The sequence below is a fragment of the Aythya fuligula genome, chromosome 1 (assembly GCF_009819795.1).
Source record: "Aythya fuligula isolate bAytFul2 chromosome 1, bAytFul2.pri, whole genome shotgun sequence".
NCBI classification, from domain to species: Eukaryota; Metazoa; Chordata; class Aves; order Anseriformes; family Anatidae; genus Aythya; species Aythya fuligula.
The window spans coordinates 21,947,106-21,973,540 of NC_045559.1; the positions used below are offsets into that span (position 1 = coordinate 21,947,106).

Sequence of the window (26,435 nt, forward strand, 5' to 3'; positions counted from 1 at the left end):
TCTGAGAAAGTATCAAAAGAATGTGCTCAACTGATGAATGAATAATATGTTGATTTTCACACAAGCCTTTTCTTTAACACATTAAAAAATTAGGAAAAGTTGTGGGATAATGAGTTGACAAGAGTCATGGACAAAAATATCCTCTGCCAAAATATCCTCTGCCAGTCACATTTCAGTTAAATTCCATTAGCCTGGCAAGCCACACAGGTACTGACAAAATGCTTAAGAGACCCAGAGCATCTGAGTATGTGAGCCCTGCTCATTATAAGGATTCATTTTCTGATTGAGGTTTGATTCCTTGAAACTATTTGTCACTGCTCTCTATTTATTTCCAACCTGAATGGAGGTTGCTGAAATGATGTTGCTTGACTTAACTGCCTGCTTCTCTTATTGCTGAATACTACTTTTGTCATCACTTCTAAACCTTCTGGTGCCTGAGTTTTTAGTGTATGTCTCTCTTAAGCATTCAGGGATTTTGGACACTGAACTAGAAACAGCCTGGTGTCAGTCTTTTCTGTCAGATTTACTGTATGGTCTCTTTTGTTCAGATTTGTGTTGTGCTTTATATCTCCCATTTTGCACCTTTTGTTTATTGACATTGACTTTATTTTAACTGAAGTGTCCTTTATTTTGGACTTCCAGTACAAATTAGACATGCCATGTACTACTATCCAAGAGGCATATCTAAATTGCAGTGCAAATGCAAAATGTATTTAACTTTAATGTAGTGGCAATCAACTGTCTATTTGAATGAATTTCATCTCTCTCTCTCTCTCTTTTTTTTTTTTTTTTTTTCTTCTGTAGTTCTAGCTTCACTTCTGGAAGAAAGATTTACTCAGTTGTACATTCTGTCATTGTGAAGCTTGCAATTGCTTTGGGACCTTTTGGAACATTGCAGCCAATTTTGAGAGTACTCAAGGTCTCAGTGTTACAACATTCCTGCAAGCTGAATGGAACCAGGCAGAGTCTCCTACTGAGGGCAGAGCTGTACCTCAGTTAATTTAGATGGATATGTAGTATATGCATAAAGGATACTGTTAAACTTGCATCCAAAAGAGAGGACTCTATTAAAGCTTGCTCTCGTGTAGACACATGTAGAGTATCTTATCTGCTACCTGTTACTTACTGGTATTCATTAGACAATGTACTGTTTCATTTTCCTCTCATGCCATCATGTAATTTATCATTTGTAGTCTGTCTTTCTATGAAACTATTTTTATGCTGATTATTTAAGTTGTATTAGCTACTTTATAAACTGGATTTCTACAACTTCTTTTTCTTAGGATTTTTGACATTATTGCTTCTGAAATTCAGCTTTTTTTTTTCTTTTTTTTTTTTTTCTTCTTAATTCCATGGTTTCATGATTTGCCCTCAAACATCTTGAAGTACTTGTATTTGTTCCCTGATGTTGAGTAATATCTTGCCAATTTGCTAACGAAATCAGAATTTCCCTAATGAAATTTAAAAGTTTGCTATTGTCTTGCAATGTGTGACTTAATTTACTTATAGACACAGACACTTCATAAATAAGCTCATGAAAGTAGGTTTTTCCTTTTGAGTAGAAATAATCTTATTATTTCTGGATTTGCTCTGATTACCTCTTCTTACCCTTTTCAGTTATGCTTCTTGCTGTATGTCTTGCTTGCATAATTTTAAGTTACTGCACCCAATTACCTTCTTTCATTCGATTTTTTTCTGTAATTTTCCAATTTCTTTCTCTTCTCATGAATCTCTCTCATTTTTACGTCTTCAAAATGCTTCCTAAATATGTCTCTTGTACTTTCCTGTTTCTCTAAATTACCTCCCCTTGCTTACCCCCCTTCCCACATTGTATCCATAGGTCTGCACGTGTATATACACACCTAATGTCTGTGCACACACAGAGAAACAATACTCCCACGTCCAGTTTTGTCCAATACCTTCCCCCACCAGCGTGTTTAGAGATAAGGAGTATACTTTTTTATCTTCTCTGTGAAAGGATTAGGAATTCTTCTGTCTTGTCTTCCCTCCTCCTTCTTCTGTCTTCAGTTGTCTGTATCTTTTGCCATCGCCTGCAGAAGAAAGAAACAGCTGTTACTGCTTTATACTGATTGCAAACCTCACAAGGTTCATGGGTATGGATAGTTTTATATACAATACGTGGTACAGGACATAATCAACTTGTGAGTCAGCATGCTAGACAAGGTCTGCATTCTGCCTCAAATTTCTTATTCAGATTACTTTTCCTCCTTTTCTTAATGCATATTATAAGTATAATTAAACCCTTAAAATATAATTCTCAATTAAATGATTTCTGGAATTATGCATCTCAAAGTGTTGCATATCTGTTTGTATTTTTTATTAATCAGATTAATCAAGGATGAGAACATGAATTAAACTAACTTTATGTTCATTCTATAGGAAGACTGTGCAGGGAAAAAGTCACTGGACTGGATGAAAACTGAATGTGGTAAGAAGATGCAAATTCATTTCATAGTACTGTAAGCAAGTTTTTCATGTTTCCTAATATATTTGATGAGTTTTTTTTTTTTTTTTTTTTTTTTTTTCCCAGCTAGGTAAGTAACAGTAAACTAAAAGGGAACAAGAATTAAGAAGACTATTTACACAGAATGATGCCTTTCATAAAGAAAAATATGTAAAACAAATTATCTTTAATTTGAAAATCATGCTGCACCTGCTAGCGATCCATGATAAGGAAATGAGAACACTGGAATGTCTTGGAGAGCTGAGGTAAGTTCCCTATGGCACATGTGCCCACGTCCCATTCATAAACTACCTAAGCTACATCTTCAGAGTAGTTAGGCATCTTTTCCTTATTCCTCATGTCAGAAGGTTACTGGCCACACTGATCTGATGACTCAGAATGTCTTCAAGGGCTTCTTCTTGTTACCTGAAATTTACCAAAGCTTTTCTCTTCTGTTATTTCCAGCTGTACAGATTTTTTTTTTTTTTTTTTTTTTAAGTATTTACTCTGTATGTTACCTAACTCTTCTACCAGAAACTATTATTAGAAAAAGGTGCAGCAATGAAATTGGAAATCTGGATTCCAATCCCCATGCATCCTTGCTGGAGACTGAATCACCTGTGCATGCTTTCCAGGAAAGAGATGTAATCAGAAGCTAAATATTTCTAGAGTGGAATTTTTTTTTCATGCCTCCATGTGAAGTTGGATCACTCTGCAACCAAGAATCTAAGTTGTAGGGTGCAAAGGGAAAACACAGAAGAGGTGAAATCTGTGATCAGATGACGATGAGGCTCTCCTAGGGGAGAGATGCATTGCAAATTGTTCCATTTGCTAAATTTTATATCAGGGTACCGGAAAGAACAAAAGGAAATTAGATCCCGCGACAGGTCTAGTTAATTATGAGTTGTAGTAACTTTGTAAATAAATGAATTAGGGGTAAGATAATAGATATAGAAGTTTATTTTCATCCCCAAAGGGTAATGAAGTGTTGCGCTAATTGGGGAACAGAGCATGAAGATGTAGCTACTTGTTGGACTGGAGCACGTATTGACTCGGAATTAGATACGGAAGATTCGGAATTATTCTGGATTATTAGATTTGGAAGATTCGGAATTATTCTGGACCAGGGATTTTCCATAAGATACTATCAAGTCTAGGGTATAAAGATCATGTAAACTTTAGTTATGCAACTGTAGATTTGATGCAAATATAAATGAATTTAATTTTAAGTTTTCACCAGAAATGTGAGGCATATAAATATAAGCATTCTAAAACTGTGAATATTGTAAGCAAGTTGTATTGGGCTAGAAAATAGCACGGGGAGAATTAGTTCACATCTTGCTTCGTTTGTGGTGTATAGAAAACTCTTAATGTACTTTTTCATAGTGACTGACCCAACAAAAAAAGAGTTGTCTAAGTGATCCCACCTTTATCTGAAAGTCAACATGTCTGTGCTCTAAAGACTTGTTTATGCATTTCCCATTTAAGCATCATTGGATATAAATAAACAAACAGCTCTGGGAACTGCAAGCAGGACTCGGTATTGTTTTCCCCTTCCCCAAGTTAATCGCATTCTCAATAGAATCAGGCTGTCTTTGTTAATCTCTTTTTAGTCCCCCAGCTCTTGCATTCCTGATTGAACTGTGCCTTGTGCTTAACAAAAGGGGTCTCAATTTGTAGTTTAGGATTTAGAAATCAAGGTCTTCTGCTGCCTTGGTGAATGTTCTACCCATCTGGCCATCATGGATTCAGACACTAACAAAGGAGCCTTAATGTGCCTGAAACAGTCTGAATTGCTCTCAGACTTGTATATCTAAATTTCGTTTAATCTGGAGTTTATGAATGCATCGTTCATCACAGGATGCTATCAGTGTTAACACTACATGTGGCCACATCAAATCAGAAATACAACCTAAGAGCAGTGTATTAAGGAATGCTGGAATATCTGTATATGCAGTAAAACATAGTATGACTGTGATGTGTGACACTGTTTGATTAGCTCACATGACATGGGAGATCCTTCGGCGTTTATGAACTCTACCTTCATCTCTGCCAAACTGAACTCTGCTCAGAGCAGTGTCACAGCATTAGTTTGCTCCAGCTTAGAACTACTTTTCCTAGGGAGAGCTATTGTGAAGTTAGGAGCTTCATCCAAAATGCAACCCAAATTCAGAGAAAGAGCCATTGGTCAGAGGGTATGAGCAAAAGTTTTGCTAATCAAATCGTAACAGCTCTTGGATGTATAAATAGATGGCAAGGCATCTCAGCAGGTGTTACTACCAGCCCTTTGGCAGAACAAAACCTCTCAGTGGACACTAACCCTACCATTAAAACTATTTGAGATAATGCTTCAATATCCTCTACCAAAAAATACCTCCCTTGCTAGAATATGTCATTATACACCTTGGAAACACAATCCGGTGTGAAACTCTTTTCTCTTGCTGAGAGAAATTTCTCTGAATTTTGGATTTCTCAAAGCCATTAAGCACAACAGCGAAACAATTTAAAAAGAATTTGATCATCAAGCTGTAACAGAACTCGTTTCTAAACACGTCACCAGTTCCATATAATCTAAAGTGCAATGAACAAACAGATGCTGTTTAAGTCTGCTGGTTATGTTGAGATCATTACCCAGAAGACAAAAGCTAAACTCAAAAACTCACCTATAATGTATTTTATGCCTAGAATTTGCATGAAATGAATCAGGAGGATTTTCATCCTTCTCTTCGTTACATCGAAGAGCACCCTGCACTGTTTAACACTGTATGTGGTTTGGCTGTGAACTATTAATGTTCATTGGATACCACACACATTTGTAATGATTCCCCCTTATGAATGATATAACAGAACCACTAAAACCACAGACAATGGTAGCCTAAACATGGTGAAACAGCTTCAGTGCACAGGAAGGTTAAGTTAACGAGGACTCCCTGTCTGCATAACAGGCAACTGAGCTGGGATAGAACAACATCTTAAGTGCTACGGAGAAATGTTGAATATGTTGGTATGTTGAATATCTGTTTCTAAACTGATCCTTTTTAAAATTAATAATAATTCATTAATTTCTGCAGGAATTCCTACAGGAAGTAGTAGACAATCAATTTATCAGGAAGCATATTGAACACAAAGAATTCTGCAAGTGCTTGATATAGTGGAAATTATTGCCACTGGTTGTTTCAGATGCTAAATGTTTATCAGTACTTTCAGGAATAAGCAGATGAATTCATGAAAGACAGGTGCTTCCTTTGAGACTACAGTGGTCCAAATGAAACTGCTGGTTCACAGGCAAGAAACACGTACAGAATTACTTGAGAATAACTGGTAGGAATTTTCAGGACTTATGAATGCACCTGGCAAGTCAGAAGAGTGATCTGAATTTCATATTTGGTTAGTAGAAATGTTAAGAGGGAGAGAGGAATATTCAATAGAAATGATAGCACTCATAACGGAATGTTAAGGCCTTCATTACCTGAGACCCTGTCCTTAGGTAATGGATCCTTCCCTCGCTCCCCTTTTTTTTCTTTTTGAAAAGCAAAAGTAGGCAAACCTAGAGAGCACAATATAGCAGCAGCCACCTGGAGTGCTGTGAAAGGGGATGACAGTAACACAGCCTATGCAGGATGTAATTCTTTCTTTTAGTATGCTTGGCATATTAAAATTTTGATTTTTTTTTTTTTTTAAAGGTGTTTTTTTTTTTTTTTTTGCCTGAGAGCATAAAAACATCAGAGCAAAATTGCAAATAGCAAACTGGACTGCACTGTGGCTTAGCTGCCTAAGTGTACAGTGTCCCAGGCAGGTTTACACAGACCTACTAAAACCTACAGTGCTGCTGTATCATGGACGTTTATCTCACAGCAGCATCCATGTTAGCTAGGTGAAAAGCAGGTGTGCCAAGCCCCAGCTCTGACTGCAGTGAATTCTTAGCCTATATATTAGGCAGTTATTAATAATTAGCAGTAATTAGTTAGCAATTAGCATGATCTTTTTGTTCAGTGTCACAAATAATAGTGAAACTCTTAAGTCTCAGAGATTTTTTGTATGCATAGGTATTTGTTCCAGTTTTAAAAAGGAAAGGGTTTGTAATATTTTAGTGCCAAAATACTTTTCAGCTGGACAAACCTTATTATTGATTTAATATTAAACCTAAATATTACTGTAATTCACATAGTTGCCCACCTTTGAACCTTCCTGAATTCTTGTCACGGTGATTTCTTTTGGTAGCCAGTTCTACAAGCTAATTATGGACTGTGTGAAGAATTCTTATTGCTTTAAAAATGCCCATCTTTTAATTTCATTGAACCTTTCCTTAATTGTTTAAGACAAAAAGAAAGTTTACCAGTTTTTGCAAAGAACCCTCTGACCTATTTTAATTCAATAAGTTTTTTTATAACTTATTTATAAGTTTCAAGTTTCTCTCAGATTTAATTGGTGAATGTTGCATTTTTCAAAGTTAGGAAACATCATCTGCTTGTTCTTCACTTAAACTGAGAAACTCAAATATGATTCCCAGCTTATCCTGCTGCATGAACAACTGCAGCAGAGTGTTGCTAAATGAGCTTTACACCTGGATCAGAAATTCTCACACACAATGACCGGCCACTGGCTGAAGGGGCTCCTCTCTGCAAGCATCTTCTTGATCTATGCTGGTTATCTGTAACAGGCACTTTGCACATGACTGGTCAAAGTTTGGGTGCATTTGCTTGCCAACATCACTAATTGGTTATATTATGAAGTATATGATGGATTACACACAACAAGATATAAATGAGGGTCTTCCACCCAGAAACAAGTTATAAGGTCAGCTTAGATACTGAGATTCATACATGCATTCAACACTGCCCATTTTTCTGGTCTTCCTTAAGATTGGAGTACAAAAGTTATGAATATGCATTTAAGATAGAATGAGATTTCAGCTGTTAGTTAGTCACCCTCCAAAAATACAAAACCTCCTCCTCCTGAACCTACGATATAGTAGAGTAGCTAATCTTCATTTAACCATAATTACTAAAACTGGGCCGAGGAAGACAGAAGAGCAAATTTTACCTTACCAATCTCATTGTCTTTTATGATGAAATGAGTGGCTTGGCAGATGATGGAAAAGCAGAGGCTGTCATTTACCTTGATTTTTGTTAGGGTTTCCACATGGACTCTCATAGCATCCCTATAACCACACCCAGGACTGCCCAGTTGGTATGGAAAAACTGTCTGGGTGGTGTTCCTCAAGGCACAATATTGGGGCTTATTCTGTGTAACGTACTTGGTGATCTGGGTGATGAGTTGGAACGCATTTTAGCAAGTGTGTGGATAACATGAAACTTGGGGAGTTGCTGGTGTGCTGGAGGACAGGGTTGTCATCAAGGTGAAGGGGAAGGGTTATTCTCCTCTACTTAGCATTTGTGAGACCACATCTGGAATGCCGTGTCCAGTTTGGGCTCCCATCTGTGGGAGAGATTCTTGCAAGCTGAAGAGTAGCCAGAGGAAGGCAGTCAAGATGGTTCCAGGGTCTGGAGCATACTACATAAAGAGACGCTGAAGAAATTTGGGTTCTCTAGCTTGAAGAAGAGAACATAAAGAGTGGATGTAATCCCTATGCTTCATTATTTGAGTGGGAGTTTACTAAGAAGGTGGAACAAGACTTTTCTGAGAGGTGAACAGGAAAAGGACAAGAAGGAATGGTTTTAGGGTGCAACAAGAGAAATTTTGATTGGATGTAAGGAAACAAAGAATTACAGTGAGAATGGTTAAACAAAGGAGAAGTAGTCCAAAAAAGTTATGGAATCTCCACTCTTGGATAATTTTGAAACTTTTCATGCCAAAACTATGAACTACCTGATATGACTTTGAAGATAGCCCTGTACTGAGCAGAAGGCTGGGTGAGATGACCTCCAGAGTGTCCTTCCAACTTAAATTGCTCTATGATTTCATATGAGGTTTGACCTATATCTAAAATTGTGCCTGTGATATGGAAGAAAGGATGTTTTGAAACTAAAGACGAATGAATTGTAGTTAAAGAATTAGTAGAAGTAGCACTAATATAGAATCATAGAATCATAGAATATCCTGAGTTGGAAGGGACCCTTAAGGATCAAGTCCAACTCTTGACACCGCACAGGTCTACCCAAAAGTTCAGACCATGTGACTAAGTGCACAGTCCAATCTCTTCTTAAATTCAGACAGGCTCGGTGCAGTGACCACTTCCCTGGGGAGCCTGTTCCAGTGTGCAACCACCCTCTCTGTGAAGAACCCCCTCCTGATGTCAAGCCTAAATTTCCCCTGCCTCAGCTTAACCCCGTTCCCGCGGGTCCTGTCACTGGTGTTAATGGAGAAAAGGTCTCCTGCCTCTCAAATATGCTTTTGCTTTGTCCATTGTCTTTAATCTCTGTACTTAGAAGATGATGTTTATAAGGTGATATCAAGGTAACTCAATATTTGAGAGACGACTGTTACAGTAAAACATCAAATAGTGAGCTGGACCTTAGCTCACTATCAACATCAAGGATGATGACATGCTAAAAAATGCCTCACTAGGGTACTGAATTGAGGAATGCCATTGCCACTGATTTGGGCAGGCATTCTTCTCTCCAGCACTTGATTCCATGAAGTGGTTCCCCAGCATTGGATTCATCTCACTCTTTAAATCTTTCAGCATTGCCCCCATAAAGGAGTGGGCACTGGGGCAATTTTATCAGATTTAATCAGTGCAGTTCAAGGAATGAGTGGAGGAACCACTACTGGATAGCTCACCTTTGAGGACACCATGCCTAGCTAAGACTTTAATGAAGCAGGAGGAGAATTTTTAATGACTGTTTTGGTATAGTGTAAAACATCTCCCTGTGACGAATAATGGCTAGGATTATAAGAAATCAGTAAAGGTTAGCAGACCTTTATTCCAGTTCTTTTTACTGTGAGTTTACCAATAGATGAACAATGACTGTGTTTACTTCTCTTTGTGCTAGCTGGTGGCACTTATTCACAAAAGGCATCGTAACTTCTTCAGTCACTGCCAATGCAAACAAAGTTTTCTGAACATCCATTGCTGAGCTTATGCTTTGCAGTTTGCTTTTGTCTCTCATATTTTTTGGATCACTCAATAAAAATGATATTGGTAGTTGTGCTAGTGCTTTGAATCCATTCATGGTGAATGACCAAGATACAAAGTCAAGCTGCTGTTCCTCCTATTTCAACATTTGTAACAACACAGTGGCATCAGCAGGATTGGAAGATGATCTTGCTTTGAACCTGATATCTGCCTTTGAAACTTATATCTGAACCTGAAATCTGGGAGGCGGGGAACATTAATTCTCCAAGTTCACTACTTGGGAAAGTGCTACAGTCAGTGGGCTGTTGCTCAAAAAGGAGTTGGCAGCTGTGTTCTTGGCACTTTGTTTCCCACGAGCTCTGCATGTGGTTGTAACAGCCAGCTACATGTCTGGGTGGAGCTAAGCTTTTTCCTGTCTGTGTCAAACGCAGCCAAGCTCAGGATGTAGCTACGCTCATCAAGATAAGAGCACTTCTGGATAGATGCAGAGACCGGTGTTTGGATGCCTAACTTAACAGTTTCGATTGATTTCTGCTGCTGTGCCACATGACTCTGGACTGAACTGTTCTCTGATAATTCAGATGCATCAAGTTCATTAATCAAAACCCAAATGGACTTTATGGGTTTCAATTCTGCCTCCTGCTGCTTTGGAAACAGAAGACTTATTGGTGAAATAAATATCCGTATTTTAAAGAGATTGTATTGTTTATGAGTTGGTGGTCAGATGGTAAAAACTCCTCATATCTGATTTGAAAAAGGGTGAGCAAGATGTAACACGGACAGTAGGTTTGACTTTGAACTTTGTCTGAGACCATGAATCCTGTCTCCATCAAGAGGTGATTCAACCACAAGCCGAAACTTGACAACAGATTGGTACCATCTCTCAGCACTTTCCCCATACATATGTTTACTTCCTATATTCCCTACAAAAGCTTTTCCTTAAATGATGGACACTTGTCCTGAAGTGGAAGAAGACTTACTCATGTCCTTTCCTTTGAAAAAAACCCAAGTGCTACCCTCCCACCCCGCCGAGCTGCTGCCAGCAGAGCAGTGGCAGACACCTTGATGTTTAGATGTGGAGCTCAGTGATATGGGTTAGTGGAGGACTTTTAGTGTTTGGTCAGAGGTTGGCCTCGGTGATGGTGGAGGTCTCTTCCAACCTAGCTGACTCTGTGATTCTGTGAGCCGTGTGGAGGCAGCAGGTGCCTGCCCACTTGGCGCAGCACACCAACGTCCCCTGACTGGATTTGGGAACGCACCTCACGGGAACACCCATCACGGCAAAATTTACCAGAAGAACTTTAAACAAACAAACAAACAAAACACCAACAGCTGTAACAAAGCAGGCTGAGCGCAGACACGCCACCCGGGGCCGCCCCTCAGCACCCCACCGGCGGGCAGCGCCGGGGCCGCCCAACGGCCGCCCAACGGCCGCCCGGCGGCACCTGTGCGGCACGCCGCGGGGGAGCGGCGGCCCGGGCGCGTGCGCAGTGCGCGGCCCCGCGGCGCCCGGCCGCAGTCACTTCCTCCGCCGTGCCCATCCGGCTCCGGGGTCAGCGGCCGCCGCCGCGGCGGGACGGGGCTGAGGGGAGCCGAGCTCGGGGCGGGGGGGCCCGGCTGTCGGCGCGGCTGTCGGCCCGGAGGTAGGCGCTGCCGCCCGCCGCTCCCTGCCCGCCTCCCGCTGTCACCTGCCGCGGCCGGGCGCGCGTGGTCGGGCCGGGGAGCGGGAGCTTGGGCACCGTGAGGTGCGCTGCGAGCGCGGCGGCTTCGCTCCCTCCTTCTCTCCTTCCCTCCCTCCCCGCCGAGGGTGCGCCTGGCCCGCCGCGGAGCCGCTTTCTCGCCCTCTCTTTCTCCCGAGGTGACTCTCGGTTTGCTTGTTTTAGCAGGACCGCGCTGCTGGATGTAGAAGGGAAGTAGGTGGTGCCCGCGGAAAATGCCTCTGAGGGACAAGTGCTGCCAGACTGACCACCATCACCATGGGTGCTGTGAGCCAGGTAGGGCGAGAAACCCCGAGAAACTGAGGTGATGCGGCGGGTGCGCATCATTAGGGAAAGTTCTGGGGTATCAAAAGCTTTGGGTTCTGTTTGGGAAGGTTTATGTGTTCTCCCACTGTCACGTTGACGTATTGAACAAAGATCATTTCTCAGTTCCTGCAGGACTTGTCAAAGTGCTCAAGCTCTCAAATGGGCACTGCGTACAGTGAGCGCAGGAAGGCGAGAAATTATGTAAATACAACATTTGTGTTTCCAAAAAGCATGCCATTTCAAGTTATTATTATAAAAGACATTTTTGACGGTCTCTCGAATTCATTGAGTGTATCTTTACTTTGAGTCTCCCCGGGTGAGCTCTGATGAACTTGGGGTCTTCTTCTTAAGTGTCTACCAAAACAAACGAACAAAAAAAAAAACACAACAAAACACAAACCCTAAAAGTCCTAAAACAACTGTATGCATCCACTGCTCTATGACACAGAGGATACTGTCAGTAGAAAGTACTTTGAGTGCTCTGAAGTTTCAGTTAATTTGGTAGGCTTTTTCTAATTGTTATGCCTGCTGTTATAATTGGAAGCACAGAAGGAAATGTGGTTCTTTCCTTGTTGACTTACTGTAGAGCTTATAATTTGGATGCTTTCATTTATGTTTCAAAAAGAAAGGCATCAGGTTTTGGAATTAATTGTTGAAAGCCTGTGCGTGGCAACTTTGATTTGAAAGCAGGTATTATTCAGCTTGTAGAAACACTTCTTTGTGTTTAAGATTTTGAGGTTTTGAGTTGCTTTAATGCTTTATAAAGGGTAAAATACTATTCTTGCCTTACAAATAATAGTGATGTGTTACGTATGCTTCATATATGTCACTCCTCTTGATGTCAGTGGGTGTTGCACGTGCATACTAGAGGCAGTATACAACCCAAAGTACACTAGTTTGAAGAATATGGAATAAGCTAGTACGATGTTATTGTGTTAGAGATCCCTAAACAATGAGCTGATTTGTAATGGTTGTTACATGTTTGTGTATAATAGTGTATAATGGGGCCAGGAGAGTTGCATGGAGTGTTCATTTTATCATTCTTTTCTTTCTGATGCTCTTTCCAGCTTGAATTTATTTATAACCTCACATTGAAAGGCATAACTTTTCTGTTAAAATGTTTAATCTATTTGCAATTAATAAACCTAAATAGTTTTAAACTGTGTCTCTATTGCTCTTCATTAAAAATAAATTTCTTAGACATGCTCAGTACCTTATTTAGAAAATTGAGACCTTACAATGGAGCTAAATGTCCTACCAAGTGGGCAACCGATTTATGAAATGACAAAGAAGACCTAACTAGTGATTTTGCACACGTACGCTTAAGTAGGTGCTCTTATTCATGTAAATTTGTTTTTTTCTCTGAGCAAAGCTTAGGTGTCTTATGCATATGCACCAATGGAATGCTGTTAATTTCCACATGCATAAACACTGTGTATCAGAATAATAATCATCATCCTGATCAGTAAAGAGTTTTAGATCAGTTCTAATTGTAATAGATTTTATGAAGACTGCGGGATGGAATGAAACTTCAGAAGTAAGATGTTAGTTCAGCAGTTTGCTTGAACCAGAAGCATTTCTTGAACTTTTTTGTTGTTGTTGTTAAAAGTATTATAATAGCTGTAATTATAATAGCTACTACTTAAATATGCTTATACCTTGTTCTGGTCATTGCTGAACGGATGTGAATTCAGTGCTTAGATACGTATTGACAACACATGAATCACACAGGGCACTCTGAAGAAATATTTGGTAAAGCTTTTTTGTACATTTGTTTTGTTGTTTTGGTTTAAATGATGGGAGTCAAGCAGGCTGTTCTGGGGAATTGCCTTAGTTGATGGAAATTTCTTATTAGTCATTATGGTTTTGTATAGTTGTTTTTGTTTGATTCACATAGCTTTGAATACACATTTTCTTTAAATAATCAAAATGACAGTGTGTTGTCAAATTTTTTGATTCAGTGTTGATGAGAATTTTTGAGCAAGACAACTTGTACTGTAGTTGTGGCCTTCTTTTTATCAAGTTTACTGTATGCACAGAAAATATGTAACCTAATAAAAAATCATCTCAGTTTTCTCTAACAGCTTATCCTTTATGTATTTCAGTGCATATGTTGGAACCTGGTGATCCTCCATTGTTACAGCAGCCTCTGCAAACATCAAAATCCGGTATTCAACAAATCATCGAATGTTTTCGATCAGGTATGAAACCGTTCTTGACTCTAAAAAAGTTTATTACCTTGTTGTGAGGGTTATGTGTATTTAATATGTATTAAAACAAAAGAGCCACCAACACCTGAGTTTCTGCATAGTTGCAAAATATTTGTAAGTTTTTGGCATTAGGTGCTGTTCCCTTTTATAAGGGTTCTCATATAAAGTAGTCAAGATACAGCTCCTGCAGTATAGTTAACTTTCAAAAATACTTTTTTAAAAATGACTTGTTTGGTGTCATCCCTCCAACTGCTATTATTGATTTGTTTATATTGAAACTCTTGAGAGGCTGAGAAAATTCAGTGTTTGCCTTGAACTTTTTAATACTGCTGTATCATCATACTTTTAAGGTGTTTATTGACTCTTTTCTGGAGTTGCAAATCATAGCAGTGAACCTAAGAATAACAAGTGTTTGGATGAGCATGCCGAAGGTGATTGAAGCCTGCAATATTTCCCAGCTGGTTCTACACTTCTGATGTGGCAAAACACGCATTTTATTTTTACAACCCTTATTGCAAGAACATAGCAGTTGTTAATATATATAAGTATAAAGCAACAGATCATTATATATATATGAAGTAAATGTTTCATATGTAAGTCGTTGATGATATGTAATGGGTTGCACGTGAGCTGAGTCCTGTAGAATGGCACAATATTCAGTTTGTTCTCCACTTGCATTTAGAAACTTAATAGAAGAAGGAAAACTGGATGTGAGAGTCATCATTAGTAACCATTTTTATGTGTGTTTAAATGAGATTCACCTAAAACCTCAAATATGTGTGGCAGGCTTCTTTCACTTGAGGCAGATTAATGGACTCTTTATTGGAGATAGCACAAGCTAATCACAAGTAATCTGTCCATGGGCTGCTTCCAGGTTGTCCTCGCTGGCATGTGTTAAATTGACGGCTTACCTTGGTCTCTTCAGTCATCTGCACCAGGGGAAGTTGGACAGAAGGCAAAAGGACCTGGAGCAGATTTTACTAGTTAGTTTTGAACAAGCAACATTTCATTATGCTAAGAAACACTTTTGAAACCTGTTGTATACTTAAAGAAATAGGTATGAAAGCCGGAGTGTTCTCCATTTAATCCAGTTTTAGCAGAAGGCTTCTTCTGTCATTCAGAACATTAAGAATAACAAATGAATTAGTAGCTATTTTCTAGTAATGATTCAAACACAATAAAACATAACAAACAACATTCTAATACAGAATTCTGTAACTCTGTAATAGAATTGAATGTTCTTGTAGAAGGAAGTGGACTGGTGAGATTTTTCTGAAAAGTTAAATTGCTTGCTAAAGGCGTAAGCTTTGGTATTTCTGCCAGAGAAGTATTTGTTATGACTGTGCTGTAACAGTTTCTTTTGACAATGGTGTTATTCCTAGCATCTACATTTACAAATATTAACAGGATTTGACAAAGTATCACTTACTCCAATTAGCTGCAGCTACAAAGTGAAGAAGGCTTAAAAAAGCTGGAGGCAGCATATGCTGGCAGAAAATTAACTGCTTGTTGCTGCAACCTGCAGTTAGTGAAGAATGAGGAGATGTTTGCTTTTTCTCTGCCTGATGCGTCAATGAAACTAGTGGATGTTTTAATTTATTTTCTGTTTCCAAAAGTCAGTAATGGTCTACTGTTTAATTCATAAAGAGCAATTAATATTTTTACTGCTACTTATGAAAAGTTTCACAGTTAAATACAGAAGGTTTGAAACCAGAGAGACCACTGTGTCATCCATTCACACCTCCAGTATAAGTCCTTAAATCTCATCCAGTAATTCATAAAACCAATGGTTTGAATTAGACAAAAAAAAAAATTCAGTCCTGAATGGAAGAGGCTGAACTGTCAGTATAACATGAGAGAGTGCAGGGGAAGAGAGAATGAGAGACTTGTGTGTCCCATTGATTGGGGAAATAATGGTGAATTAGATGTTGTTTTTTTTCACTTGAGAGGGATGTTTTTGGCTAGGGCACACATCAACAGCAAAAGCCAAATTTTAGTTTGTGTGCTATCACCAAGTTGGAGGCCTTTTTATTTGAATTATAGTTAGTGATTCACTGGAATTTTATTTATGTGGAGCATTTTCAGTTTTGTTCAGCTGGGTTTTCATTAATGTTTGTCTTAAAAATGCCAAAATATAGCTGTTTGAGGGTGAGATTTCAGTACCCAATGTGCTGTTTGGGGAACTCTACAATTCTTAACTTTGGTATATTTCAATAAATGGAGAAATTTGTCCAGTAGTCTGTTGTCTGTAGAAATGCAGGTCAGATGAAGATTATGTTAGTAACACTTCAGGAAAGAGCCTGTGGGAGGAAAAAACAGTCTTGGGCAGTGGCCTGGGAATGGCATAGCCAAGGCAAGAAACTGGATGGTAGCCTCAGATAGTCAAATCTGGATCCTAGGTTTAAGTAGCTGAAGAAGAGAAGTCATTGTGCTTTGCCAAAACTCAGTTGTAAAAAAAAAAATAAAATAAAATTAGACTTAGAAATAAAAAGCTGTCTATGTAAGGCTTACTCAAAAAGTTTGGTTTAAGAAATAATTCTGCAGTGTGATTCTAAGTTTGATCTTTAAATGGAATTCTTAAGTGCCTCTGATGAGTGAAAATTTGAACTTCTGTTTGGGCTGGAAGAGTATCTTGATGCCATTTTTGCTGTTTCATAGTTGTCTGAGATATTCATTCTTTGCCCAGTTTCATTATGGTTTTGCTTGTTTGACTAATTTAGATTAATTTTGATTTATTCCTTTATAAGAAAAATATCAAATTGGAGAAATTAGCTGAATTTGTTTAGCTAGTGTTTCCTTCTGGTTCAGCACGGGTAAGTATTCATCATTTATCAATCCTTTGCTAATTGTAGGCATTATGTACGTAATTTTAGCAAGATGTGAAATCTGGTCTTGAAGTGTAACTTAAACTCCAAACCCTTTAATTGTTTAAGGATTGGTCTAGCATTGTTGGTGTTCTCAAATTCCTGCCCTTCTTACTCTTGCGGGTTCTTTTTGGAATATACAAGTGTGAGAAAACCTGCACATTTTGTCAAATTAGTTGTGTTTTAACAGAAAAGTTTCTGACTTAAATTACTTGTATTTTCCTTTCAGCAGGCTGAAAATATGTCTCCAATTCTATTTTCTTGCATAAGCTCAATCACTTTGATCTTGGGTCAGGTGCACAGATGTAGTAACATTGATGTTGACCTGTTAGTTGCTCTCTGAGTCTAATTGTATGCTCTGTCATTTTTTGCCTTAGTGCTTTAAAAAAAAAAAAGTGAAATAGCTGTAGGTATCTTGCTTTCTTAACATTGTTAGACAAGCTTAAAGAAAAAACACTGCAGACCTGTTTAAATGCTTGAGTTGCTTGTCCTTTGCTGTTAGGCAAATGTATTGCAGCAACCAGGTACCTCAGTATGGAATCCTTTTTAATGTTAGCTTTTGTTTGGGTCTTAAAAAACGGTAACAACAGGCATGGAGAAGGCTGAGGTACTCAACAACTTTTTTGCCTCAGTCTTCACTGCCAGTTAGGCTTCCCATGTCTCTTGTTTCTTTGAACCTGTAGATGATGGCTGGGGGAGCAAAGTCCCTCCCAACTGTAAATGAAGAGCAGGTTTGAGACCACCTGATGAAACTGAACAGCTACTAGTCCATGGGGCCTGGTGATATGCATCCCAGGATCCTGAGGGAACAGGCTGGTGTAGTAGCCAAGCCTTTCTCCATCCTATTTGCAAAGCCCTGGCAGTCGAGTGAAGGCCCCAGTGACTGGAAAAAGAGAAACATCACTCCCATTTTTAAAAAGGGTAGAAAGGAGGATCCAGGGAACTACAGACTGGTGAGCCTCCCCACTGTGCCTGGCAAGATCATGGAAAAGATCTTCCTGGAAGCAGCGTCAAGGCACACAGAAAACGAGGTGATCCAAGACAGGCGGCATGGTTTCACCAAGGGCAAATTGTGCTTGACCAATCTGGTGTCCTTCTGTGATGGAGAGACTGCATCAATTGACAAGAGAGGACCAACCGATGTCATCTACCTGGACTTCTGTAAGGCATTTGACACAGTCCCATGTGACATCCTGGTCTCCAAATTGAAGAGAGATGGATTTGATGGGTAGACCATTCAGTGGATAAGGAATTGGCTTGAAGGTCACACCCAGAGAGTGGTGGTCAATGGCTCTATGTTCAGGTAGAGGACAGTGATAAGTGGTGTCCCTCAGGTGTCTGTCTTGGGACTGGTGCTGTTTAATATCTTCATCAATGACTTAGACAAATGGGATTGAGTGCATCCTCAGTGATTTTGCAGATGACACCAAGCTGAGTGGTGCAGTCATACACCAGAAGGAAGGGATGCCATCCAGAGGGACCTGGACAAGCTTGAGAAGTGGGCCCATGTGAACCTGGTGAGGTTCAACAAATCTTAAGTGCAAGGTGCGGCACCTGGGTCAGGGCAATCCCAGACATGAGCACAGACTGGGAGAAGAACTCATTAAGAGCAGCCCTGAGGAGAGAGACTTGGGGGTTCTGGTGGATGAAAAGCTCAACATGAGCCAGCGGTGTGCACTTGCTGCCCAGAAGGCCAACTGTGTCCTGGGCTGCATCAATGGAGGAATATCTGGCAGGTGGAGGGATGTGATTGCCCCCTCTGCTCTGCCTTTGTGAGGCCCCACTTGGAGTGCTGCATCCAAGTCTGGGGCCCCCAGCACAAGAAAGATGTGGAGTTGTTAGAGCGAGTCCAGAGGAGGGCTGTGACAATGATCAGAGGGCTGGAGCACCTCTCCTAGAAAGAAAGGCTGAGAGAGCTGGGGCTGTTCCCAGAGCCTTCTCTTCTCCAGGCGGGAGACCTCATTGCAGCCCTTCAATATTTAAAGGGAGCTTATAAAAAAACAAACAAACAAACAAAGCTTCCTTCCAACCTGTGCTGTTCTGTGATTCTTTAATAACTCATTGCTCTTTCACTATAAGCTGTAATGTGTGTAAACACTTTTTTCAGACTAGTCTTGTTTTCATAGTGAAACTGTTTGTGTGTATCATAAACAGTGCAATGAAAGCATTAATGCAAGATAAAATGCTGTTGAAATTGTCGTGTTTTAAAATGTTTCTGCTTGCATGAGCTGATTTGAGTTAGATGAACAGAAAACCTTCTTTTAAGTGTAATGTTTCTTTTATTACAGGAACTAAACAACTTAAACATATCTTGTTAAAAGATGTGGACACTATTTTTGAGTGTAAATTGTGCCGGAGTCTCTTCAGAGGATTACCAAATTTAATTACTCATAAAAAGTTTTATTGTCCTCCAAGTCTCCAGATGGATGATAGTAAGTTTTACTAATTGTAATACTTGTGTTCATGTCATAGTTTGATAGCTAGATTTTAGGCCCAACCTTTTTAATGAAGGGTGTCACTATTAACACTTTTTATTCCTTCTTGTCCTTTTCCTTTCTCATTTCTTCTCTTTATGGCGGAAGATACTGAAGAGTATGCCAAAGGATTGGGAAACTGAATTTGATAGAAAAGCTTGGATCTAACAAGGCATTTCAGTTTTAGATCAGCATATTTTTTAATTATCTTGGTCTCTGTTGACTAGGTCAACATTGCAATGAGTTTTTTTCTTCCTTTATTAGTATCCTCATGCCTCAATACTTAAGCAAATCACTAGTTTCTTAATTTTTTTTTTTTAGGTGATTGTTTTCCCACACTGTGTCAGCAGGTGTTGTGAAGGAGAAGGTGAAAAGACTAATACTGTCTCCCTCCTTAAATTAGTGTGTTTGGCCAGATGCAGAGCCCTAGAGCTTCTCTGTGAAAGGGATGAGTTGTATTTGCAAAGCAGTATTTAAGTGCATCTGACCTAAATGTGAAAGTTTCTAAGCAAAATAAGATTACCCTGAGTAGACTTCCAGTCCTGCTCCTGACATTCTAACCTTCATTTAATTGTCTGCTTAACTGATGTTTTTTACTGTTCACTAAGAAGGGTTCAAATGACAAGAACAATGCTATGTGCTCCAGATGAAGAGAATAATAATAAATGCTCTGAATAAAGCTATATAAATCCTTATGTTTTATACAAAATTGAGAATGAAGATTATTGAATGAAGTGGGAATTTTTTTCAATACATAAAATTAAAAGCTAGTGACATTATTATAGGAATAAAAATTCAGTAGTCCTCATAGCAAAAAAATTCCTAATACCATTCCCTGAGGACTCTTTTGAGGTACTTTGCGTAGTCATTGGATAGTATGAAGAGATGGTACAAAATAGGGATGACTTTTTACCCGTGATAAAAATTATACAGACAATCCCCATTTGAAGCTGACTGCAAAAGGTGTTAATAATTCAGTGTTAAAACATGGTTCTGAGCAACAAAACAGCGTATTTCTTGTTGTGACACTGTTTCCTCTGCTTCAGAATGTAGAAGGAATGACCCTCACTCAGTGTGGGTTTACTTTACTCAGGAAATAAATTTACTAATACTTCTTTTTCTTCTAGGTAAAATACACATAGCATCATTGTGGTAGCCAGGGATATAAATGTTTTGAAAAACATTTGAATAAACTTTTTTGAAAGTAGGTATATTAAAACAGTACTTCACAAACTTCAGCTTGCAAAGTTTAGGTTACTGGTATCAGGCAAACAAGGAGAGGAGGATCCCCATATCATCCTTTCTTGCTTTTTAAGTTCATTTCAACTCCTTATCAAGGCAGAACAGAGGGTGAACCTTTGGGTAAGCTGAGTGGAGTTATTTCATGAAATATTATTTCACTGAATTTTTATTCTTTTGAGAAATTATTTTTTCCTAAATTCAGAATTTGTCCTTACGCTTACCATACTGTATCACTAAGCCTACTAACTGTTTTGGTAGTGCTAACATCTTTCCTTGCCCCAGAAATTCTGTCTCATCTACTTCTGTCCTCATGCAGTGCCCAGGTTACACAGATGTTTCATTCTTTCTTAAGGACTATTCAGAGTTCATGAAAAAGAGCTTATTTCTGGAAATATATTTCTCTGTTGAGAACGCCTGTTTCCAGCAGTAGGAAAATCAGCTTCTAATGATGCTTCAGGCTTAGCTGCACACTGGAAGCTTAGTCCTAAGGACATAGCTTAGTCCTGTGTCCTTACTTTTGCAATTGATACAGCTTCTTAGATAACAGTTTAATTCCTGACAAACTAATTTTTAGCCTAGGTGGTTTTCATGTTAGCACACTAGAAGGATGTTCTTTCAGTCTTGGCTTCTACTAAAAATGTCACTTGTGCTGATATGATAAAAATGATTACTCAAAGCCTGTAAGTATAAAAGGTCGGTAAAATAGTAAAAATACATGGCTTATGCAAACTTGGTGTCTGAGTAGACACAGTGGTAAAAAGGCACTTTGAAATTTGTAAAACTTAAATAATTAAAGTTACTAAATGATTTTAAAATAATACTTTTGCTTTTTTTTTTTTTTCCCAGACCTCCCAGATATAAATGATAAACAGAGTCAAGCCATAAATGACCTCCTGGAAGCAATCTATCCAAGGGTAGACAAACAAGAATATATAATTAAATTGCAACCTATAGAAACTAATCAGAATGCTGTATTTCAATATGTATCAAGGACTGATAGCCCAGAAGAGAACACAGAAAGTAGTAGTACTCCTGATCAAACTCCAGTACAGACACAGGAACCCAGCACTGAGCAACCCAAGACTGTTTCAGCTCCAGCTCCAGTGGGGGAGACTGTAGAATTACCTCCTGCTGATCCTGTTACAAACAAGGTGATACCTACTCCTGAAGAACAGCCTCCAGCAGCAACTCCTGAGTTGGACTCTTTGGATAATTCTGATTTTGGCCACCAGCTGATTTGTTGCCTTTGTAGAAAAGAATTTCATTCCAGACGCAGTGTACGCCGGCACATTAGAAAAGTACACAAAAAAAAGATGGAAGAGCTAAAGAAGTACATAGAAACAAAAAAGAAACCAAATCAGTGCTCCACAAAGGGACGAAATAAGAACGTTCTTGTAACATTAGGTAGAAGTTGTCCTGTGTGTTATAAATCATTTGCCACAAAAGCCAACGTAAGGAGGCATTTTGATGAAGTTCATAGAGGATTAAGAAGGGATTCCATTACTCCTGATATAGCTACAAAACCTGGGCAACCTTTGTTCCTGGATACAGCTTCTGCTAAAAAATCTTTTAAGACCCGAAAACAAAAGTCGTCTTCAAAGGCTGAGTACAATTTAACTGCGTGCAAATGCCTTCTGTGCAAGAGAAAATATAGTTCACAAATAATGCTGAAAAGGCACATGCAAATTGTTCACAAGATAACTCTTTCTGGAAAGAACTCTAAAAGAGAGAAAGGACCCAACAATACTGCCAATGGAACAGAAATAAAACTAAACGTTGAACCAGCAGATTCTGTAGAACCTTCACCCCCTTCCATTGCTCTTTCTCCACAGAATGAATTAAAGGGAACAAATCATTCAAACGAGAAAAAAAGCACTCCGTCAGCACAGAAAAATAAAGTTAAACAGGACCCAGAAAACCCTAAATCAACCTCTAAATCAACCACTAAGTCAACCTCTAAACCAACCTCTAAATCAACCAATGCATCTGCTGCAGGTGGCCAGCAAAAAACCAGGAAGCCAAAACTTTCAGCTGGCTTTGACTTCAAGCAACTTTACTGTAAACTCTGTAAACGCCAATTTACTTCAAAACAGAACTTGACAAAACACATCGAATTACACACAGATGGGAATAACATTTATGTTAAATACTACAGGTGTCCGCTCTGCTCGTACGAAACGCGTCGCAAACGCGATGTGATAAGGCATATAACTGTAGTTCATAAAAAGTCACCGCGCTACCTTGGGAAAATAACTGCAAGTTTAGAAATTAGAGCAATAAAAAAGCCAATTGATCTCGTTCTAAATAAGGTGACAAAAAGAGGCCCTCAGAGGGATGAAACAAAACAGATTGGTTCCAAACAGGATGTCACTTCTAATTCGCCCAATAAAAAGTATGAAGGAGCTGATGTTGGCATTGAAGTAAAAGTAACAAAAAACTTTTCTCTTCATCGATGCAATAAATGTGGGAAAGCGTTTGCCAGAAAAGCTTTCCTAGAACATCATAAGAAAACCCATAAGGCGAATGTATCTCATTCACCTGAAGAAAATAAAACCAAAGGCAGAAGTACAAGATCTAAAGCTGTTGTCTGGTGAGGAAAATATAGTGTTTTGTCTTTTTTTTTTTTTTCCAAACAAAACAAAACCACCATATTTTTCCATAGATTTTATGGTTTAGAGGCTTAAATACTATGATATATGTCAAAGCGGTTTCTTAATTATTTTTTTTTAGTTTTTAGGAAAAGAATTAATTTCTAAATTTTTCATTGCAGCAAACTGGAGTAGAATATAGATTAAAGTGTACAAAGTTGACTATTTAAATTGTTTTTAAAGCATCTGTTATAGTCAAGCTAACATAAATACATGTCTAAAATAGTATGCTTTTAAATTATCTGTGCCTTTGTCTGGTTTGAATAACTTATCCTGTTAATGAACAGCTCTGTAACCTAGTTGAAGAAGTGCTAAAAATACCATGGTAAAAGCTGTTGACTGAAAATGTCTATGATGTACAGTAACTATCTTTTTTTATATGTTTCATGCATATTAGGCTATAACACATGTTCTACCCGCAGTAGGACATAGAACACTTCGATTGAATGTAATTTGGGCACTTAATTGTTTTGATTTAAAATCAGTTTTGAGTTAGGTCCCTGTGAACACTTAAAATCACCAAATTTAGGATTTGATTCTTTTAGTGCTTATTTATACAAGCACAAATTCAGAGACTTCTGGTCAGTTATTTTTTGAAGTTTGAGTCTCATAAAGATTTTTTGTTTTAAGCCTAAATATATGTAGAGGTCTGGCCAAGAATTTTCTAAACTCCTGCTTATATGGTACACTGGGAATTGTTTTATACTTGAGAGTTGTATTTGTATTTTCTTAGTTTTCCAGTGCCTTTTATATTAAATATGACCTGTTTTTTAAGAGGACCTTTCAAAAAAAGGAAATATTGTGTATTTCAGAGTGATTGACTCATGCCTAAAGGTGTGGGGATTGTATAAAAAAAAAAAATATAATGGAGAGACATTAGCAATACCTATAAGAGGTTTTAATATTCTTATTTAGAAATAGCCTTATAACATATTTGGTGGAAAAAAAAATACAAGTATATGTGCCTTGCTCTATATTTTTACTCTGAAGTGGGAGGTAATTTCATTTCAGTTCAGTTTTTGTAGTGTTAGCTAGGCTAAAATGTATTCTGATCTGTTCATGGCTTCATAACAAATCCTGGCTGAATGGAATGGAACTGGACCCTGAATTATTGTAATTTTAAGAGGAAAAGTGACTTGTATTTTGATGATGAATTAAAAATTTAACCTTGTAAATTATTTATCTTCTGTAATTTCAAACAGAATTATATTGGTAAACGCAAAGCATTAATTTATTCCCATTTCTCCTCAGATAGGTTCAAGTGATGTTCGGAAAGTTTGGAGTTCATTTGCATGAAAAAGACTTTAATGTGGTGTTGGAACCGCTAATATCTTGATAATGGTACTGTGAGGAGGAAATATTTTCATAAGCTGTTGTTTTCTTACTAAATTACGACCATTCTGACTGCTTGTTAGACAGTGCTTCCTCCCAAAACACTGCAGTAGTTGAAATACACATGTACTTCTAAATGAGCAGTTAACTATGCTTATGTCTATGCAGTTGAGGTTTGATACGTGAACTTCAAAAAAAAATAAAATACAGAGGCAACTTAAACAACAGCTTTGGAAGAAGACCTCATTTAGGAAACCATCTTCAGAGAGCTCATCGTACATACTGTTCCTCCCTAATAGCGCTAACTGATGAACAGCTCTTAACTTTTTTGTGAAATCTACTTTGGCAATTGTTGTGTTATATACTGTTTAAATTTATTACAAATGAATGTATAAGAGCAAACAACGTAGTGTATATTGGCTGAATTGTACTAATTTTTAGTATTTGCCATAACATCAGTTTGTTCATACTGACTAATTTCCCAGTTGTGGGACGTTCTGAATTTCACTGTATTACAGTTGCTTCAAAGATCTCCGTATTTTTTCCATGTGTGGTTCATAGGACAACTTGGTAAACATCTAGGATGTTTACAAGAATATCCACATTCCTCTGTTCTTGAATTTTTTTAAAAAATTTATACACAAGCACTTTAATGATAGTTGCAGTTTATATTTTCAGTTTATTTTTTGAAAGATCAACACACTAATGTTAATATGAAGGTAGTGAATATTTGCTGATGTATTATAGACAGACAATCTGTGCACAACCACTTATAATGTTAGTTTATTTCTTTAAATATTAATAAAAAGGGAGGATAGTATGGGAGAAATTCAAAGTAATTTTTCTCTCGATATGATGAATGACCACTATAGATAGCACTTGACTTTGTATAATTTGGAAAATGTTTTAGATCCTTTTTTTTTTTTTTTTTTTTTTTTTTTTTTTACCTTTTAATCAGAATTTTAGTAAAACTGTTGCATGCCTGCCATTATGGGATTCTTGGCAAGTTTTGTGCATCAGTGGTTTTGTTTTGTTATTTTTTAATTTTATTTTATTTTTTACTTTTTAGAAAACATTTTGTTAGTGATTTGTGTCAAATTGCTACAATTTGGAAGGTACTGTACATCAGAAGAAATACCATGTTTTTTATATAGGTTCACTCCCTTACTTAGGGAGGTGCCTCGTGTTCATATATACTTTTTGTATAAAATATATCTAAAAATGTTGATCACAAGATCAGAAGTAAAAATACTTTTTATGGATAGAGAAATATTTGGCCCTGTTAGTGCATTGCACTAAAAATACTGTGAATGGGAACTGGACTGTAGCTGTTGCTGGAAATGTTTTATATTGAATGTACATGCTGTTTTCTTTTTTTTTTTTTTTTTTTTTTTTGATAAATGTACTGTATTTGGTTGAAAATAAAGCAGACTGGAAATCACTTACACGTGCATAAACAAGAAGATGTTGTTTTTGTAAACCTGGTATATCTGTCTGTCACTCCTCAAGCAGAAATTACATTGTTTGCATTTTTTTTTTTTTTGTAAAATTTTACCCTCTGATCATGGAAACTAGTTGTTTGTACTATTCTATTGTAATAAATTCTTTTGCTTTTGTTTTGTTCACTCCACAAGTGCCAAACCTTTCATAACATTTCTCCACATTGATGGTTGACCCTTGCTGTATTTTTAGAAAACCCTTTGATACTGGATTTTGGCATTTGTAAAGGTGTCTTGTAAAGGTGTCTCTTCTTTAGCTGAGCAAAGCTTGTTTTTATGATCCTTTCCAACAAAATTGAATATTGATACTGAAGGAGATAGGCTATGCATTTCATTTTTAATACGAAAATTGCTGTACCTAGTTTGTGTTGAAGATTATGTTGGTGGCCAGCTAATGTTAATTCTTTATATGGTTGGAATATAAGAACTACCATAGTCATCATTTATTCTTCTCCAAAGGACGATGGCAAGCTATTTATGTAAGTGCAATTTAAGTCATGGCTCTGAATGCCTGTGGATTAAGATTAGGAAGTTAAAATGAAGAAATAGTGATAGGATAACTGTTCATTTCTCAGCTGAGCCTTTCTGTGGTTTCTGGTCTGTTTTGGGTGGGTGTGCAGGCTGCATCTTTACTTATTT

The 26,435-nt window shown here is 38.0% G+C and overlaps 1 protein-coding gene across 2 annotated transcripts; it reads left to right on the forward strand.

Moving 5' to 3' along the window:
- The first annotated feature begins 11,122 nt into the window (after nt 1-11,122).
- Nucleotides 11,123-25,175, forward strand: ZNF800 (zinc finger protein 800). 2 transcript variants are annotated; one of them, XM_032208176.1, is made up of 6 exons: nt 11,123-11,146; nt 11,390-11,497; nt 13,633-13,728; nt 18,890-19,033; nt 21,164-22,907; nt 24,217-25,175. In XM_032208176.1, coding segments are annotated over exons 2-6 (2,046 nt in total). In that variant the 5' UTR covers nt 11,123-11,146; nt 11,390-11,436; the 3' UTR covers nt 24,218-25,175. The 2 variants fall into 2 exon arrangements, with proteins under 2 accessions (XP_032064067.1, XP_032064066.1); XM_032208175.1 differs by lacking the exon at nt 24,217-25,175 and having other exon boundaries at nt 21,164-22,911.
- Nucleotides 25,176-26,435: the final 1,260 nt, after the last annotated feature.